The sequence below is a fragment of the Mytilus edulis genome, chromosome 6 (assembly GCF_963676685.1).
Source record: "Mytilus edulis chromosome 6, xbMytEdul2.2, whole genome shotgun sequence".
NCBI lineage: Eukaryota > Metazoa > Mollusca > Bivalvia > Mytilida > Mytilidae > Mytilus > Mytilus edulis.
In genome coordinates, this window is record NC_092349.1 from 85,154,437 (window position 1) to 85,176,225 (window position 21,789).

The following is a 21,789-nucleotide window of genomic DNA, read 5'->3' on the forward strand; positions in this document are numbered from 1 at the left end:
TATAGATTAGACCGTTGGTTTCCCCGTTTGAATGGTTTTACACTAGTAATGTTTGGGGCCCTTTGTAGCTTGCTGTTCGATGTGAGCCAAAGCTCCGTGTTGAAGGCCGTACCTTGACCTATAATGATTTACTTTTATTAAATGTACACTTGGATGGAGAGTTGTCTCATTGGCACTCGTACCACATCTTTCTACATCTATTTGGTAAGTTTTTCTAACGACTTTTGCGCTGTTTGGAATTGTAAGCAGGAGAAAATATATTTGGTAATGCTTTTATCTATTGTTTTGTTATTTAGTGAATGAAAATTTTATATAAGAAAAAAGGGATATAAACGTCTTTTTATTCCCAGTAATTGTTATTTTTTATTTGAAAACAATCTACAATGTATATGAATGGACGAAATAGAAATAAGACTCTCCACCCACCCATGCCTAAAAAGGAACCGATGCGTAAAAAAGTGCTGATGTACTTAATTTCTATATTAGAAAACTTTAAGAAGTAAATTTGGAGTAAGACACTCCGTTTATTTATGATATGTATTGTGACATACATTTGAATCATTGCCAGGTTGAAAGGAGTTATATTTATTATGATAAATTTACCAAAATAAGTTTGATACATGTATTTGATAAACTATATACACATATGATGAATACATGTGACGGTAATAAATTTCTTTTAGGTTGAAAGTTTATTTACTTTAACAGTTTCCTTATGATCTAACGTATATATAGTACATAATTGAAAATACTTTGTTTCGTTTCCGATTGATTAGGGGTAAACTCGACCAGGAAATTCAATTTATTCAAACGCAGTATATACATGTATTTTAATCTGAGGTTAACATGTTTAACATATGTAATAGGTTGACATTGTCATCCGATTAAGTGGTCATATGTGATGTTATGATAACACCTTATATACACACCAGTGATAAAATAAAATGTTATCACATGGACTATCAACCTACTTTTGAATTTAGACGTTTAGTTACATAAGTTATAACCATGGACAAGACATACTTCTTTGTTATTTCGGCAGTAGTCTCTACATTTTTCTTGTCAGTTGGACCAATATTGTACAACCGCTTTTTGGGTGGTACCGACTCGACACATGACTCGAACTCAATTATAGCTGGAAATATACGACAGAAGCCTCGGATAAAAATAGTTTGTGGCAATCTAGAAAATATACCGTGTGATGTCTGTAAATTATTTGTGGTTGGACTACGCGAATTAGTAGGAAGGCAAGCACCAGAAGCTGACATAGTAAAATTTGCAATTGAACTTTGTGACACATTTCATATTGAAGATGAAAGGGTTTGTCAGGGTATTGTTCGAATGTTTAAGGTAAGTCTGTATACGTCAAAAAGCACTTTTAAATAATTTATTTTGTATTATCAAATGCAATGCATTTACTCCAGTCTACGTATGAATCGGAACTATATGTTAAAGTGAAAGTTCTGGATCATGTAAAAGTGCTGAATAGTAAATATAGAGAAATTGATACATACATAAATACTAAAACATCACATAAAAGCACCACTTGGAACAATACAAAAAGTCATGTAGACATTACTATTACATAACTAAGAACACATGCGTTGAAAAGCAAGGATACTTGTATACCTGTTCTAATATTTGAATATACCATACTATACTTCAAAAGAATGGTTCAGCATTAAAAAAAGTCCATAGATGGTCAAATGTATATTTAAACGAAACACAATTTATATTTAAATGAAACAAAATATATTAAGCTATGCATCCAAGTCCTCTTATAATTATGTCATATCACAAAATCTAGTAATGATGACAATGATAACTGATAAGGGAGATAGAAGAAAGACTATATGATTTGATCATGTTTATATATCTAGTACAGTTTTTACAAGTTATCTCAACTTATCTACCTTTAGACGTGGAAAAGTACTAAATGACACACAAGACAAAACAAACAGAAAATAGTCTTTCAAACGAAGACATATGAAGGAACCAACCTAAATATAAAGATGTGTTGAATTTACAGGATGAATTCGTCGGAGTAATTGAAAAATTGGTATTGTCTCCTGAAGAAGCATGCGGTCTTGTAGTTGGAGAAAGTTGTGGAAAATCTTACAACCCAGAAGATATGTGGAACATCACTCTACCAAATGTTCCAAAACCTCCAGTAAAACCATATGTACTCCCACAGGTAACTTGTTTTAGACCCAAACGTTATGTGGAACATCACTCACCAAACGTTCAAGCTTCAAGCGAAACAACACGTTCTCCTAAATCTTTCAAAATTTCCCAAGAAACCACACATACTCCTAACGGTAACTTTGTTAAGACTGTATATTTTATGGTTCATCACTCTCCAAAATATCACAGAACTCCAATGAAATCACATGTACTCCGACAGGTTAAATATTTCAGACTTAAACATTACGTGAAACATCACTCACAAAACGTTCCCAGCTTTAAGCGAAACAACACGTTCTCTCAAAAGTGAATTGTAATCCAAACGTCATGTGTGAAACATTCGTCGCCAATTGGTAATTTGAGGGAGAAATCGAAATAGGTGAAAACCTTTCTTAATTTTTTGGAAAGATTAGAACTTGTTCTAAATCTTTACTTAGGCACCGACCTCCCTAACAACAGGACAGGTTAGCTACTGTTACTAAATGTATTCACACTGAAATATAGTTCCCTATGGTTCTCATGTATGTGCACATAATACACATATAAACTGAAAAAAACTCGGTATATTATTGGAGCAGTTCATTCAAGAATGTATGTTATAAAGGTGTGTTGATGTACAGGCTTTTAAAAAAAACAACATTTTGATTAGGTAACTGGGTATTGATTCAACTAGTATGATTGACAACTGTCCTTATCACTAAACAATCAGAGACAAGGTGGACTTTTGATTACAATGCCCCACCTCCTAAACTGCCAATCAAATTGACCTCTTACATAATTATACAAACCACTCAATATACATATAATTCTTAATACACAAGTATTTGACCTCATAATTGAATACACAAATGTGTATATTAGATATTTGATATTTATAGGGATGATAGATTTATTTATTGCCAATTACTTTTGATCTACATTACATAAAGTGATTCTGTAAATTATATCTGAAAGATAAATGATTAATGGATTAACAAGATCTTAAAAAAAAAATGAAATTTGAATATAAATATGAATAAATAAAAGGTATTAAAGTAAGGCCTATAATTTACTAGATAAATTTCCAATAATCATCTGTAATTAATCAACAATTAAATTAGTACACTTTTTTCAGGCATTGGCTTGAAACAGTTTAAAAATTTAAAAACTTTTAATTATAACAAACCAGTTTATTAGTTTATTTCATATCAATCATTATGTCTATTTTAGTCATTTGAATTTTTATTAGAAGTGAATATATATTTTTGCAATCAAGAAAGAATCCACATTTCAATAAGATAAGTTATTTAATTGGTTTACGTTGAAAAGGTACATTTTCAATGCCCTGTGTTGAAAAATATTTTAAAAATTGATCAAAAGGCACTTTAAAACTTTTAATCTTCAATGGCATATAACCTCTGTTTCAACTTACAAAATCATCGCCCCAAAACAACATTTTTCAATTTTTTTTGTTGACACTTTAAAGTTAAGCTGTTAGTCCAGATTTATGTCTTACAAGGATAGTTGGTAACATTTACTAGAAGAATTTTTGCATTTTTTTTGTTTTTTTGAAACATGTTCAGAACCGGCAACATAATTTCGATAAGATATAAACTGCAGTTTAAATAAAATTGTGCAAATTAAGAGACCCATATTATTTAATTTGAGCTCATTTTATCCTCATACCGGAAAAGCAAGTTTCCTTCTAAAGACCTGCAATAAATGCAATTTTCAGCAATTGTGCTTTATAAATGTTCATTTTTCCCCACCATACCTTAATATGAAATAATTCAAACTACTCTTCTAATCTTTCCATGAGTGATTTTCATCACTTTGATTCTTAAAATCACTAAATCTATAATTTCTACTAGTTCATACATGTGTATTCCAATACTATGCTGTTGATACAGAAATTTCCTTCCATTTAGATTTACCAAAAAAATATAATGCATAAAAACTATCCGGTAGAAAATAGTCAAACAATGAAAATACCGAGCTCAAAGGAAAGATCAAATAGAAAAGTCCCTTATCAATTGGCAAAATCAAAAGCTCAAACACAACAAACGAATGGAAAATCATATTCCCGAATTGGTACAGAATAAAGGTAAAATAAGCATACCGCTGTTCCAAAAGTCATAAATTGATTAAGTGAAAACAAATCCACGTTCCAAACTAAAACCGAGGGACTATAAACTATAATAGGAAAAAAATGGAACAACAGAAGCACGTCTGAACTGCACCAAAAACAATGGCCAACATACATAGAAACGGATTATTTAATAAGTTATTTAGTACATATATTTCATTATGTAGAAAACTGCAAATTAAACAATAGAATAAGACAGCAAACAAGATAAATGATTAACAAGAATTTATAAAATAAAAAAATAATTAATTGTTAACTGGTTGTTTACTTAACTTGCTTCTTTATGTGCTTCGATTTTTCGGCGGGAAAACCTTTCTCATATAATCAAGGATATTATTTTTTAACAAACTAGCCTGGATCTCCTAAACTTCGGATACTACACCTAACAGATATCCATATCGACTCCCAGTATCTGGCAGGGGCTAATGCTGATTGTGGTGAACCATTGTGCTGCAGAATAGGAGATAAAATGAGTAAGTGTATATAATGAAAGTAGAAAAATGGAAAGCTCATCAAAATATTTTAATATTTTTATTTGAATAATGATACAAACATGATTGAAATTTAAACATCTAATGAGTTGAAACAATATTCTTCTATATAGTTACTCAATGATAACAAAATCATATCATATTGAGCATACATAAACAACAGTAATTCATTCCAACTCATTCTTATTCAATTTTCCCATAGTCTACTTTTCATTCATAAGTAGCGGCACTCAGGGCCCACCTAGCTGTTTATATCATATATATTCTCCAGGTGATACGATTTTTAAAAGTTTACCATTATGAAAATCCGTGTCAGAGTAACTGTCTTTTATTTTTGCCACCTTGATGTCTTCCTTTTATGTATTTTTCTCTCTTGGTGTATTTTCAAACATTTTTTCCGAAGCTTTTATTCTTATTAGTGTGGGATTGTTTTCCTCTCAATATATATACTTTTGATGTTTTTTATATTCACATGTTTATTACACATCTTTATGTCTTTTCTTTTTTAGCAACTGGTGCAATGGCTGCTGGTAAATGGGGTTCGTTGAATGATTGTGACCTTCCTTATGTTACATTACAAAGTTTATTTGAGTATCTCAGGAGTATCAAAGATCAGGTAATACCTTCCTATTGTATTTATATATATATATACGTAGTTCAGCATATTTGTCATTTACTTTAAATTGAAGATATACATTTTCTTGAACGTCTCAGTCTTTGTAGTAGTTTGCTAACATTTTGACATATTCTTTTGACAATCATTATATAGGTGTTTTTTTAGCTTCTTTTAAGGTAGATGGTGTTTTTTAATTTAGAACTTAACCTTTTACATAAAATATTTTATGTTGACCGCATGTTTCAATTATCATATTGTTGCACAATCTATCTTACTGTAGTTTGACTATGTAGTGTTTACTGGAGACCTACCAGCTCACAACGTTTGGAACCAATCAAGATCAGACATTACGGGAGCTATGGAACTTGTTACCAAAATGTTCCTAACATATCTTCCGGGTAAAAAGATTTACAACACACTAGGCAATCATGAAAGTGCACCTGTCAACAGGTACGTTCTTCATTCATTCTTGAATTTATGTCTTTGTTTCCTTGATTGAAATCCTAATTGAGATGAATGTCGGTTCAGGTAAGTCTTTGTTGTTTTTAATTATTGGTTTCTTTTAATATACTATGCAAATGTGAAAGAACTTGAAAACCTCACAAAGTTCATTGAAAATTTATTTTTCAGTTAAATATGTCTTAATTTTTCTTTTCTTTTCGTAAGAAATCTTTCTTGTAATGATGATTAAATTATCTTCTACCTCTTTCGGGGAACACATATTCCAATAGAATGAACTAAAACATGTTTTGAAATATGGTCGGTTTCCTAATTTCAGTTTTCCACCGAGCTACATAACCGGAAACGATGCTGAGACTTGGCTCTATAATGAAACAGCTAAACTATGGAAAAACTGGCTGCCTGCAGATACCATGAAAGATATAAAAAGGTAATAACACATTATAATTAATTCATTTATTTTGATAATATATCAACTTGACACTACCATATATGCATATTTATCTTAAAATAAAGTTAATGGATTGAAACATGAGTTTCTGCAAAACCGGTTTCAATTGACCAAATCTAAATTTTATCTTAATTATCTGACAATTAAAGTAAAAAAATTGAAATGAACTATTTCATTTTAATTGCATTTTATTTGCATGGACATACACTCAATGGCTTTGCCTCTTTCATTGGGGGTATATAAACATACAAAGACGGACGTCGCTAAAATGAATAGACATTTTAAATACGTAGCTAGATTTATAAAGACTTTTTAAATGCTCATGATTATAAAATATGCATAGCCAAAATATTAAAAAAAATACATTTAGACTTTGAAAATGCCTTATAACTTAAAAAGCCACAATGTTATATAAATATTACACGGATACATTCGGAAAACAAGTTAACACTGTTTTCAAATCTAGTTTGTACTTTACATACATAGATGTGTGATTCAGTGAAAGTATTTCTTTCAATCATAATTGTGAATATAGTCCTTTTTTTAAATCTTGTTCTGTATTTTCGGAAATGTAGTCAATGTGAATGTATCAATGTTATATTTTATTTCGAAAGTCTTGTGGTGTCTGTAAATTCTTCGGCATAGTTTGATGAGTTTAACCGTCACATAGTTTTGATCATAAAATATCGTGTCATGGGATTTGTGTTTCGTTGTAGAGCAGGATATTATACAACAATGATACAACAAGGGCTCAGACTTGTGTCACTCAACATGAACTACTGCAATAATCAGAATTGGTAAGCAAAATCATTAGTCTGCCAGAATACTAGGTTGAAAATTATATCAGAATACTAGGTTGAAGATTATTTCACAATAGTAGGTTCAAGAGGATTTCATAATTGCCTTTGTTAACATAAAGGAGTTTTAAAATGAGTATTTCGATTTTTGATAACCATTTAGCCATTTAAAAGTTAGGAACAATTGAATGTGATTATGTATTACTTAAAATCTTGCAAAGGATATGACTTGATGACAAATGTCTGTGTTAATCTATGTTTTTTTTTAACTTGTTTCCTACTGTTGACGACTTCTACTTATTTGACGGAAATGAACAAACCACCAATAGGATATTTGTTATATTATGAGTGTGTGATTTTTGTTAAAAAATAAAGTTAAATTATGAGAGAGACCCAGTAAATTGATAACAACAAAATCGTTAAGGGTCTCCTAAAAATGGTAGTTTGCATTATTTCTAATTTATAGTATTTGCTATTTTTGTATATTTTGAAAGAGGGACAAAAGATACCAGAGGGACAGTCAAACTCATAAATCGAAAAAACTGACACTGAACATAGTTAAGTTAATACCCATAGACTTTGAGATATAAGTTCAAATACGTTCAAATTTTCGTAATTAATACACAATCAACATTAGATAAATAAAATGTTATATCTGTAGGTGGTTATTGATAAATACAACTGATCCAATGGGACAACTCAGCTGGCTTATGAATGTTTTACAAAAGGCCGAGGACAATAAAGAAAAGGTACGACACATATGAAATACAGCTGATAAGTATCAGTACAAGATATGTAAAAAAATAAAATTGAGAATGGAAATAGGGAATGTGTCAAAGAGACAACAACCCGATCAAATAAAAAACAACAGCAGAGGGTCACCAACAGGTCTTCAATGTAGCGAGAAATTCCCGCACCCGGAGCCGTCCCTCAGCTGGCCCCTAAACAAATATATACTAGTCCAGTGATAATGAACGCCATACTAATTTTCAAATTGTACACAAGAAACTAAAATTAAAATAATACAAGACTAACAAAGGCCAGAGGCTCCTGACTTCGGACAGGCGCAAAAATGCGGCGGGGTTAAACATGTTTGTGAGATTTCAACCCTCCCCCTATACCTCTAACCAATGTAGAAAAGTAAACGCATAACAATCCGCACATTAAAATTCAGTTCAAGAGAAGTCCGAGTCTGATGTCAGAAGATGTAACCAAAGAAAATAAACAAAATGACAATAATACATAAATAACAACAGACTACTAGCAGTTAACTGACATGCCAGCTCCAGACTTCAATTAAACTGACTGAAAGATTATGATTTCATCATATGAACATCAGGCACAATCCTTCCCGTTAGGGGTTTAGTATCATAACATCATAACATATATGAGAAGAACATAACCCGTGTCATGCCAACAACTGTTTTTAGAATAAATGTGTTTAGTTCCGATGCAAAGACCTTACCAGTGACTCAATATTAACGCCAAAATATGCAATCTTTAATGACTTGACAACAGTATCGTAATTATATCCCTTCTTAATAAGTCTTTTCAAAGGTTTTGTAAGTTTCTGAGGTGAATACTGACACCTTTGTACTTTATAAAGAATATTTCCATAAAAAATTGGATGTGAAATACCTGAACGTATTAGAAGTCTGCATGTAGAGCTATATTAACGAATGATAGATATAGGAAGATGTGGTGTGAGTGCCAATGAGACAACTCTCCATACAAATAACAATTTAAAAAGTAAACCATTATAGGTTAAAGTACGGCCTTCAACACGGAGCCTTAGCTCACACCGAACAACAAGCTATAAAGGGCCCCAAAATTACTAGTGTAAAACCATTCAAACGGGAAAACCAACGGTCTAATCTATATAAACAAAACGAGAAACGAGAAACACGTATATATTACATAAACAAACGACAACTACTGTACATCAGATTCCTGACTTAGGACAGGTGCAAACATTAGATGTCTTTATACCGATGATAAAATTTAGTAAATGTTTTGACTAGTTTGTGATATCGAAAACCCTGGTGTAATAATTTTTCAGTAATACATAAATTTCTCTCGTTAAAATCTAAAACATTGTTACATACACGAGCGAATCGTACAAGTTGAGATATATAAACACCGCAAGGGAACGTCACCATCTAAAAACGGATAATTAACGATAGGAAATGAAAAATCATCCCTTTTATCATAAATTTTAGTATTCAGCTTTCAATTAGTGATATAGATATCAAGATCGAGAAAAGGGCAGTGGTCATTGTTAGTATTAGCTTTATTTAAAGTAAGTTCAACAGGATAAATTTCATTAATATACATACTGAAGTCGTCATTATTGAGAGCCAAAATATCATCCAAATATCTAAAAGTATTATTAAATTTGTTTATCAGATGTTGTTTCGATGGGTCTTTGCTTATTTTTGTCATAAATTGTAACTCATAACAATACAAAAACAGGTCCGCAATAAGTGGTGCACAGTTAGTCCCCATTGGAATTCCGATAATCTGACGATATACGGAATCCCCAAAGCGAACAAAAATATTATCTAGTAAAAATTCAAGGGCATATATAGTATCAAAGCATGTCCAATTAACATAGTTTTTTTGTTTATTGCTACTAAAAAATGACCTAAAAGAGTTTGAACATATATATTCACATTCTGATTTTTTGAATGCCCATTTAATTAGATGTGTGAATTTTTTCTTAATGAGAATGTGAGGCAATGTGGTATACAGGGTAGAAAAATCTAAACTTTGAACAGATTCAAAATCACTAATATAAGCATGCAATTTATCAAGTACTTCCAACGAGTTCTTGACACTCCAAAAGTAATTTATTCCACTATTTTCGAAGGCCTTATTTGAACAATTTATTATCAGGTTTTTAATTGTACCAAGTGTGCTGGTAAGAAGAATAGACAATTTAGTAGTTGAACAATGGCTTGAAGACGAAATAAATCTATATTTGTAAGGGGTTTTGTGTAGCTTCGGAAGCCAGTACATAGTTGGGACTTTCATTGTATTAGGCTCTGCCTGTAAAGCGGTGGCTAAAAGTTTATGTTTGTTACAGATTTCGTTTTCTGAAAATGTTGGTGAATTGGTGATTTCCTTTTTCAGAACCTCAATGTAAAATTTACGTCAAACAATAATAATATTATTAGCAGCTTTATCGGCCGGGACAAAAACAAATTCCTTGGCTAGTTATTTTAGTTTATGTTTGATACGAGAAATAGGTTTATTGTGGTTATTGTTTATTAGTAAAATGTTCTTTAAAATGTTGAATACGTATATCAACTATCTTCATTACTGAATTAAAAAAAGAGTCCAAAGATTTTTTGTTAGCTTTTTCCCGTTTTATCCATTTCATACAGTAAGTATGGAGTGAGTCGTGGATGATATTACGACACTCATTCCAATTAATAATTGACGGGGGACGATATTTAGGTCCTTTACTGAGGAATGATTTTAACTCTCGGTCTTGAACGATGTTAAGATCTCCTGTTATAACATGGGAAATGGGTCCATAAATATATTCGGAATTACTGCAATTACATGAAGTAGGTGTATTTTCACTGATATTAACATCTTTACACAATTGACTATAATTAAACACAAATTTCCGGGTAGATTTCTTGTAAATATAACAAATAAGAGGTAGCTCACTATTGTCAAAATATCCAGGAATTTGTTCTTAAACAGAATGGTCGTTAAATATACCGGCAATATTTACAAAATCAAAGCCTTTATTGACATACTTAATTTTAATAAAATGTTTTTTATGATCTTCAGGGCGATCAATTTTGGGAAATAATTTAGAATAACAATATGCCATAATAGTTTGAACAATTTCATACTTAGGACTGCTATATGAAATTGTGTTGCAATCCTCCAATATTTTATTTAACTTATTAACCGGTAAAGAACAGAGTTTTGTTAACAGATAATGTCTGCCGTTGTTTTTTGAAATAGAAATTAGGTCCGAAATATTGGTATGATTGGCCCGAAATTTTCTTTGATTGCGATTTGTTCTACGACCGTGAGAACGTTTTTTACGAACAGTTTTAGAAACTATATCCAAAATGTTAACGGAATTGGTTCTAGATATATTACCAATTCCCATGATATTATCATTTAGACCGAGAGGGTAAACTGTCTGTAATCTTTTAATCCAATTTAATTCAATTATTTTCCGTGATCGTACAAACTTTGAATGCGATTCACCAGGCTGCTTATTTACTACTTCTAAAGGTTGAACTGCTAAATATTTAAAAGGATGGTTGTGCTTCTTAAGGTGTTGGTAAATGATACTTTTGAATTTATTGGGTCTTTTAAACCGATACAGATGTTCTTGAGTGCGTTTAGATAAATATCGTCCAGTTTCTCCTACGTACTGAATACCACACCCCGGTTTGTTTCATGTGAGTAAATAAATAATACTGTTTGTTTTTCAAGTTATATCAGTTTCAAAATTTAAAGAAAATGTGCGACCATTAAATGTATTTATAATAGTCCAATTAAGTAATTGATTGAAAATTTAAACCTAATAACAGATACAAAGTGATCCATTCATTTGATGTGTTTCATTTTGCCCTTTGATTAGGGTCTTTTCGTTTTTTTACTTTCTTCTGAGTTCTGTCATTGGAATTTTACCTTTTTTATACCCACCTTAAATAAAAGCAACATAAGTTTACCGGTGTTCAAAAGTCATACATACATTGAGAGAAAACAAATCCGTGTAACAAACAAAAATCAAAGGGAACACATCAACTATAAGAGGAAAACAAAGGAACAACAGGAACACTGAAGTGCAACAAAAACTAACGCCAACATACATAGAAACGAACTATTTGATGACATTAAAAAAAAAGTGGGTTGAACCTGTTATTATGGCTAGCCAAACCTGTCGCTTAAATGACAATGTAAAACAATATCGTTAAAATGACAGCACAAACACAAGCAAGAACCTTCATAACAGAGGAACGCACAAACAAATAACATAATGGTCGACACAACATGCAAACAGCAGAACAACAACGGACATCTTACATCAACAAAACATACACCAAAGGACAAAACGAACAGTGACGCACTTACGGAATGAACATGCAATCTCGAACTTTATACAATTATTTACAAGTTACCAGTCCAAACAATTTTCGCGACAATGATAGTATTGAAAGGCATTTTTTTTTTAATTATTTGGAATACAAACGATAAGACATAATACTATCCAACTAACTGAAACCATAATAGAACTTCAAATATAAAAAAAAACCACATTAATGTTGGATACACAAAATACTGAGACACGTCGTAAAGAATCGCAAATTCACACTCGATGTACTAGTTATACTCGGTAATATATATTGTCACTTTCGGTACTTATAACACGGATGTAAATTTCTTATATAAGATTCATTTGAACGGAACTTCCAAGTCTGTTGTAAACTGAAAAGGGCGCAGGGAATTAAACATGATGACTCTTTACTCTTTCACATCAGCAGATTTTAGTACTATTATCTCGGACTAGATAATTTACATACGCAGAATAAAGGACCTTTCATTGACAACATGACACTTGCAATCAATAATTATATTTCAAACCAAAACCATAAAATTATTGACAATAACAATTATAAAATTGAGAATGGAAACGGGGAATGTTTCAAAGAGACAACAACCCGACCATACAACAGACAACAGCAGAAGGTCACCAACAAGTCTTCAATGCAGCGAAAAATTCCCGCACCCGGAGGCGTCCTTCGATCAGCTGGCCCCTTAACAAATACATATACTAGTTCAGTGACAATGAACGCCATACTACTAGTAATCTCCAAATTATACACAAGAAACTAAAATTAAAAATAGAACAAGACTAACAAAGGCCAGAGGCTCCTGACTTGAGACAGGTGCAAAAATGCGGCGGGGTTAAACATGTTTATGAGAAAACTGTTTACTTATCGTATTTCTTAATGTCATTTTCAACAGTGTCTCTTAGATATCTGTCGCCTCTCTTTTATCATTATTTGACCATTGCTCTTGTATAGGTTCATATCATTGGCCATATCATCCCCGGTGGTGGCAGTTGCTTAAAAGCTTGGAGCTGGAACTACTATAAAATTATCAACAGGTATATCTTATTCTTTTTTTTAAAACTTGCTAGGAAGAATGCAATTTTTTTTTAGAGTGTTGTTTGTCTAATATCTTTTATTATAAGAATATAACTGCGTTGATCAGCCTGTATATTTAACAAGCTATGACTTACCGTGTTATTGATAATACTCCTGGATTTACGCAGTATATATTCGTGCAGCTCAGTTTTGATATTTGTATCAAGCTTTATTTTTTACCTGTATTTCATGATTGTATCTATTTTAGCTTATTTTTATTACTTCAAATAAAATCCTCTTTTCTTTACATTATAAACTCGTCATAGATTTAAATTTAGTATATATACGCCAGACGCGCATTTTGTCTACAAAAGACTCATCAGTGACGCTCGAATCCAAAAAAGTTAAAAAGGCCAAATAATGTACGCAGTTGAAGAGCATTGAGGACCAAAATTCCTAAAAATTTTGCCAAATACAGCTAAGGTAATCTATGCCTGAAGTAGAAAAGCCTTAGTATTTCACAAAAATTCAAAAATTTGGTAAACAGTAAATTTATAAATATAACCATATCAATGACAATTCATGTCAGCACAAAAAAGTGCTGACTACTGGGCTTGTGATACCCTCGGGGAAATAAATCTCCACCACCAGTGGCATCGACCCAGTGGTTGTAAATAAACTCATCATAGATACCAGGACTAAATTTAGTATACCGTTTTCAGTTTTCTTATTCGAATCGTATGTACAGACTACCCAACAATGTAGAACCGTGTCTTGCCAGTTGCTGTCGCAATACATATAAGGAGATATAAATACGACTCGACTAGCTCGGTGTATTTGGATTTCCGATATTTGACCTCCTATAAAGGTTTGAGCTATTGTTTTGTATCAAATATAGGTATCAGCCTAACGATGTAGAATATTCTAATATAACTGTGGTGCTGTGGTTTTTGTTTAAACAAAAATAAGTAAATATTAAAAGATTGATAGTTCATAATTCTTATTCTTATTTATTGTTTTTTTCTTTACAAAACTGTTTTTTTACCAGATATGAGAGTACAGTTACCGCACAATTTTTCGGACATGTCCATAATGAAATGTTTACTATGTTCTATGATGAAGTTCAGTTTAAGAGACCAACAAGTGTCCTCTATAACCCAGGAAGTGTCACTACGTTTTCTAACTTAAACCCAGGATTCCGTATATATGAAGTAGATGGGCATTACAATGGAAGTTCATGGGTATACATATTATTTTAATTTTCTACTGTGTAATCCTTCTTCCGATTGATAATGCATATCATATTTCAGCTTTACTTTTACTAAAGGTATCTATTTACTCCTGTTTTACTTGGTTTACATCAAACACCTGATGAGTAATTTCGAAAATGCTTCGGTTTAAATGAAGCAGATATTAAGGGGCAATCAAAAACCTCAAGTTGATGAATTTATTTTAAGAATAGCTACTTACTATTATTGAAGATAATTCCCTCTAAGAGAAATGTCTCATACAAATTCAGAAACAAGCCTGTTAGAATAAAACATATTCCAAACGCATTGAAAACACGCATAACCACATGTAACCAGTGTGTTGTCATTAAAATCATTTTGATTGCGTAAAGATATTTTTTTTATTTACAATTCTGATTTGTTCCTTCATTATAGGTAATGTTTGTATCTACGTTGGGCTTATTTTTTCATGGAATAAAAAGTTGTCTCAATTTAGGAAAGAGGATATGTTAAGATTGGAAATAAATTTATGCTATAATTTTGCACACGCAAAACGAATTAAATTGAATGTGCTTTAGCAGATTCTTGGATTTCAATATAAGTGTCACGTCTTTCAACATTTATGTATCGATTGCTTATGAAATAGATCTTATCAATTTGGAAATAGATTTTGTGTAGCATTGAATAAAAAACATAGATGAAATATATCATAGTTTTGCACCAACGATCTTCAATACATATACTAGTAGTGATACAGGTTTTATCCACTGTTATCTTTTCAGTATCCTCTAAATTACCAGAATTATTATTTGAATTTGACAAAAGTAAATAAAGACAATACGCCAGTTTGGGAACCGGAATACAATGCAAAGGTAAGAATTTAGATAGCTTCACACAACTTAGCACACAGAAAAATATCAGATTGTCAATTTTATCTTGAAATCATTGTTGCCTGAAGAGTTTGCTTTACACACTTGATAACGTTGCCCATGTTCAAATCTTGTCAATCGACAAGGAACAGACAAATCAAGGTAAACAAACACCTGGAATTTTAATAATTTCAAAAGGAGCGAAACCAGGTGCATCGACAGAGTAAGGGTATCCTGCTATGCAGACATCACTGTCGTGCGAGTTCACACTCAATCAAATTCCACAATCGAAATAGGACAAATAAAGTCATAAATCGATTAAGAGGAAACAAAGCCGGATTACCAACTTAGATTGAGGTAAACACATCAACTATAAGAGGAAAACAACGAAACAACAGAAACACTGAAGTGCAACAAAAAAAAACCAAACACACAAACGACCATGTAACACACAAACGACCATGTAACACACACATAAACGAACTATAAGATAACAACTGCCATCTTCCTGACTTGGTACAGGACATTTTTAGAAGGAAAAAAATGGTGGGTTGAACCTGGTTTTGTTGCTAGCCAAATCTCGCACTTATAGGCAATGTTAAATATAACATTAAAATGACAACACTACATAACAGGACTACAGTACAAATAAATGCAAGAACATTCAGGACAAGTAACGATATTTTGACAGAGTAGATGATTATACTTGTATCTAAATATTTAGGACCACGAAAACATGGTTCAATGAGTTGAGACACCGATATGTCGTATCGGGCAACAAGTTTGTGGGGATAACCTTAATTAAGCAGTGTCGGTTTCGTGTGTTTTCCCTAGTAACTCTGATAGAGCGATACATGTGTAAGGATCACACCACTGTTAATAAGGTCCATATATTGTGATTTTTCACGAGGTGTGACTTATTAACTGAGATATGTAAAAGCCCTACAATGGAGCAGAGGGTATATCACTGCTGAGAAGTGGGAAGATGACACTGGGAATGTTTAAATCATCCCGTGTGCCATTGATTCTAGGTATAATGTATCCATCTGTGTCAATATCGATGAAGAAGAAGAACAAAATATCAAAATATGTAGCAGACCTTCTACTTTTAATAGTATCCTTAATCTCAAATTTATAATAATAAATGAGAAATAAGGACAAAAATATATCACTGCAAAATTGTTAAGATAGTAATCTCAAATTTTGGAGTAGACCTTTAGATTTTTGAAGGATCCGGCCACATCCGAATGACACCGCTGGTTGAATAACCTATGACATGTCAATAGTTAGGAAGGCCATCTTTAACTGTTGATATAATGGTATTCAGTTGAACATCTTGATACCTGGCTATGTTGTAGTGGTTCTCTATAAGGATTTTTGTGAAATGTATAAAGATGGGAGATTTTCATCCTCCTTCTTTTGATGTTAATACTATAGTAGTAAAGGATGGATTTGTAATTTTCTAAAATCTCTTTTGCGAATAATTTAGATGAGAGCGGTATTCAGTTTTGCTGTGAATTCTCTTATTATAACAGAAAGTTGACATCTGTATCCCTATTTTTTTGGACATTTTTACCAATGATGTCTATTTGTGTTGTTCACACAATGTTGTCAATATAAAGGAATAACAATTGGATGCGACTTTCATATAAGTGAGAGATTTGTCTAGCTATAAAACCACCATTTTTTATATAAAGAAATCACTGTTTTTTCCCATTTATTTGATGTGTTTTAGATTCTGATTTTTCCAAGGAACTCTCATTTTTGCATTTTACGTGGAGTTCGATGTTTTTGTCATTTTAATTTTTTCCAAGATCTTTAATGATGCATCGTAGATTTTGAATGCTGTTCTGAAAACATTGTTAGCTTTGATTCATTCAGATGAAGTGTCTATGTTATGTTAACCTGTCTTGTCTTCTACAAATTTACCAATTTCTGACATAGTCCTCAAGTGCATTCATCAGTGACCTGAATTTCTTATCTCAGATAAAGAGCTGGTGAATTCGACATTTTGAGCATTTATCTAACAACTCTCCAAGTTATCAGTAAGGTACCATGTAATAACATGACTAGAGGGATTCTACTTATAAGGGAAAGATGCAAAACAACAATCGTGAGGTTTGGATTTTACACCCCTAATTTCCTCTTTTGGTTATAGTCACGAAAGCAATAGGTTTGGTGTAGGTAAATGAAATGACAGTTGTAGATTTATCTATGAAGGAATCAGGTATTGTTTTCTATAGATTTTTGGTGTAAAATTTTCCTTTTATTGATGGCATTCAAAGGTTTTACATGTCATACACTACAATTACAATAACTTTGAATAACCTGTGGTGAACATTGTTCAAATTATTGCAACCAATATGTGCTGAGCCGAATTTGCAACAATATAATTTAAAGTGTTTAGCCTCTTGAACTAGTAAATTGAGCTTTGATAAAGGTATGGGATAGATATTTTTCCTCATATGGTGAGTTCCTAAAGGTTAAGGAACTGAGAATAAATGAAACATTTGAAGTCGATAAAACTACATCAGATAATTCTTTTAGTCTGAATTATGTAGGGAAAGTGCCGACTTTGAAACACATTTCTTTATGACAATGTAAACATCTAGAAACATGTAAATATAAATTATATTATTGAGGTCAGTTTTGATACCAATAAATACAAAGTGCTTTAGTTGAGGGCCAGTCTTGTTATATATTGGCTTAAACTGCTTCAGAAATACTAGGGAATTGATCTGAAGTTTATTTTTTAAATATTTTGTTCGTTTATTTCAGGCTGATCTTGGACTAAAAAGTCTATATCCAGAAGATTGGGATGATCTTATCAATAGGTTTAAAACTAATGACACACTGTTTCAAATATATTATAGGTAAGGTTATTAATATATATATTCGAATGGAAGATTGATTAAATGTATAAGTCATCCAAAAAGGAACAAATCAACATAAAACTTGATTCTAAACTACAACTAAATGTATGTGTCACCTACGATTACCTTGTTTTCAAGCAACACATTTTGTTAGAATTATACAGGAGAAAACACTTTTCTGCGACCTGTAGGAAAACTTCAACTTAAAATATTGAAACGAATAAGGTAGTCAGTCAGGAGTGAATCTTTTGGCAAATAAAAAAGTAACAAGAGGCTGTCACAACGACAGCAAACCGGATTTATTAACATTTATTTGTGTCCTGGCAATATCACAAGAACCATTACTGATGAATGGTGAAAGTGAAAATCGTCAATATCAAATTTGACCTCCATTTTGTCATCAGTATCAACATATTAAAATTTGAAAAGCTTAGATTGAATGGTTCATGAGTAAATGCAACAACCTGAATGGAAACGCCATTTTACGATCTTTCAAGAACCATAACTCATGAACGGTAAAAGTCAAAATCGTCATTATTGTACTTGACCTCTATTTTTGTCATCAGTAACAACATATTAAAATTTCAAAAGCTTTGGTTGAATGGTTCATGAGAAAATGCACGGACACGACTGGAAACTCCATTTTTCAATCTTTCAAGAACCATAACTCCTGAACGGTAAAAGTCAAATTCGTCATTATTGAACTTGACCTCCATTCTTTCATTAGTAACAACATATTAAAATTTGGGAAGCTTTGGTAGAACAGTTCATGCGTAAATGCACGGACAACTCCATTTTTCAATCTTTCAAGAACCATAACTCCTGAACGGTAAAAGTCAAAATCGTTATTATTGAACTTGACCTTCGTATAGTTGTCAGGAATAACATATTAAAATTTTAAAAGCTTTGGTTGAACGGTTCATGAGTTAATGCACGGACAACATTTGATTGCCGCCCGCCCGCCCGCCCGCCCGCTCGCCCGCCCGCCCGCCGTACATCCCCAAATCAATAACCGACATTTTTGTCACAAAAATCCGGTTAAAAATGAAAACCCTGAATTCGTTTTCTGGTTAATAACAACATTATAACATTACAGTATCTGTAGATCTTTTAGTAAAATATAATTGTCTGATTTAATATCTCTCCTTACACAATATGTGCTATATGTGAAGCAGGATCTGCTAATCCTTAAGATCAGTTCCTATTTTGGTGATGTGGTGTTGCTCAGACTTCAATATTGTGTTTTTCATACTGTTGTTGATTTGGTGTTGTCCGTTTATATTCCACTTAAAATTTTGAATGTATCTCTGATAACTTTGAAATATTTGGAATTTGATGTGTTCCAATTCATCTAAACAAACCCTGAACAACAACCAACAGTACATAAAACACAACATAAAAAACAACAAGAGGCTGTCACAACGACAGCAAACCGGATTTATTTACATTTATTTGTGTCCTGGCAATATCACAAGAACCATTACTGATGAATGGTGAAAGTGAAAATCATCAATATCAAATTTGACCTCCATTTTGTCATCAGTATCAACATTTTGAAATAATAATATTTGAAAAGCTTAGATTGAATGGTTCATGAGTAAATGCAACAACGTAAATGGAAACGCCATTTTACGATCTTTCAAGAACCATAACTCCTGATCAGTAAAAGTCAAAATCGACATTATGGAACTTGACCTCTATTTTGTCATCAGTAACAACATATTAAAATTTCAAAAGCTTTGGTCGAATGGTTCATGAGAAAATGCACGGACACGACGGGAAACACCATTTTTCAATCTTTCAAGAACCATAACTCCTGAACGGTAAAAGTCAAAATCGTCATTATTGAACTTGACCTCCATTTTGTCATCAGTAACAGCATATTAAAATTTCGGAAAGCTTTGGTAGAACAGTTCATGCATAAATGCACGGACACGACTGGAAACTCCATTTTTCAATCTTTCAAGAACCATAACTCCTGAACGGTAAAAGTCAAAATCGTCATTATTGAACTTGACCTCCATTCTGTCATCAGTAACAACATATTAAAATTTGGGAAGCTTTGGTAGAACAGTTCATGAGTAAATGCACGGACATGACTGAAAACTCCATTTTTCAATCTTTCAAGAACCATAACTCCTGAACGGTAAAAGTCAAAATCGCCATTATTGAACTTGACCTCCGTATAGTTGTCAGTAATAACATATTAAAATTTTAAAAGCTTTGGTTGAACGGTTCATGAGTTAATGCACGGACAACATTTGATTGCCGCCTTTCAAGAACCATAACTCCTGAACAGTAAAAGTCAAAATCGCCATTATTGAACTTGACCTTCGTATAGTTGTCAGTAATAACATATTAAAATTTTAAAAGCTTTGGTTGAACGGTTCATGAGTTAATGCACGGACAACATTTGATTGCCGACCGCCCGGCCGCCCACCGTACATCCCCAAATCAATAACCGACATTTTTGTCACAAAAATCCGGTTAAAAACTGAAACATAAACCCCCACAAAAGCTCTGGCGATCTCAGGTTCTCTGCAAATCTTATCACATTCTGCTCCACATATGGCACCAGTAGTGTGTTTCATGTGAGTACAAAATTGGTGTGCTTCATGTAAAGAACCATCTCTGCTAAACTTATACAATTTTCAAATTAACATTTCTATCTATATATATTTGTTATTTTAGGTATACTCAAAAGTTGGCAACCAAAGAAATATGCGGTACAGACTGTAAAAGTTCTCTCTTGTGTGATCTTAAATCAGGACGTTCACATGACATTGCCAATCTATGTAAAGATATCACTGGTTATTAGTATTAATCTGTGTGACAGTTTGATCGGATTCTGAAGTCTTTGAGATTGTTTATATAGACGTGCAATATACATTTTTCTATGTGAGATTCAACTAAACTATTTGTTACCATATAAAATGAACTTTAAAATCTCAGATTGTTTACAAATTTTATGATGTAAGAAATGTTTCCATTGGTCAATTATAGAAGTATATATCCATGTTTACTTTTAAATCAACTCTGAGCCTAGAACAGTAGATTTGTTATCATAACAAATGAAAATTGTTCTAGCCAACTCTGATTAATGAGTAGTTATATTTCTTACATATGTTATGTGCAATAAATTCTTATTTTTACTGAATGATTTACAGTGAATGAATGTTTACAGGACCCATCCCTACCCGTAATGCATAAAAAATGGCAGTCCTTGACAAGAGTAGAAAATGAACTTAACCAATTCAAAGGACAACTTTAATATGTATTATGCATTTTTCAAAAACAATGTTAATTCATACAATATGGAAAATGCAAGGTTCTAATGGATATTCATTAGGTAAACATCAAAGATATGCTATGTGGTATGGAAGGTGCATTTTCTTTTGAGAATAGTGCAAATTAAAATTGTTATGTTTCCCATATCAAACAGAGCTAACTTCTATGTCGTTTGGTCTCTGGTAGAGAGTTGTCTTATTGGCAATCATACTACATCTTATTTCTATTCATTGAATGCAATGTTCATGTGCCTTAATAAGGTATCCAAAAATTTATATCCAA

General features: G+C 32.1%; 1 protein-coding gene across 1 annotated transcript; it reads left to right on the forward strand.

Moving 5' to 3' along the window:
* The first annotated feature begins 547 nt into the window (after window positions 1-547).
* Window positions 548-21,373, forward strand: LOC139528751 (sphingomyelin phosphodiesterase-like). Its single transcript, XM_071324928.1, has 13 exons — window positions 548-1,350; window positions 2,030-2,194; window positions 4,662-4,782; window positions 5,310-5,416; window positions 5,697-5,866; window positions 6,195-6,305; window positions 7,043-7,123; window positions 7,785-7,872; window positions 13,186-13,268; window positions 14,297-14,489; window positions 15,260-15,349; window positions 18,125-18,219; window positions 20,911-21,373. Exons 1-13 carry the CDS (start codon window positions 1,009-1,011, stop codon window positions 21,035-21,037), a joined length of 1,773 nt encoding a protein of 590 aa, XP_071181029.1. The 5' UTR covers window positions 548-1,008; the 3' UTR covers window positions 21,038-21,373.
* Window positions 21,374-21,789: the final 416 nt, after the last annotated feature.

Bases quoted from the DNA above. Each gene is read 5' to 3' on its own strand.
- LOC139528751 (XM_071324928.1), top strand. From the start codon at position 1,009: ATGGACAAGACATACTTCTTTGTTATTTCGGCAGTAGTCTCTACATTT. The intron at 6,306-7,042 runs GTAATAACACAT...GTTTCGTTGTAG, and splicing joins ACCATGAAAGATATAAAAAG to AGCAGGATATTATACAACAA. The intron at 7,873-13,185 runs GTACGACACATA...GCTCTTGTATAG, and splicing joins CCGAGGACAATAAAGAAAAG to GTTCATATCATTGGCCATAT.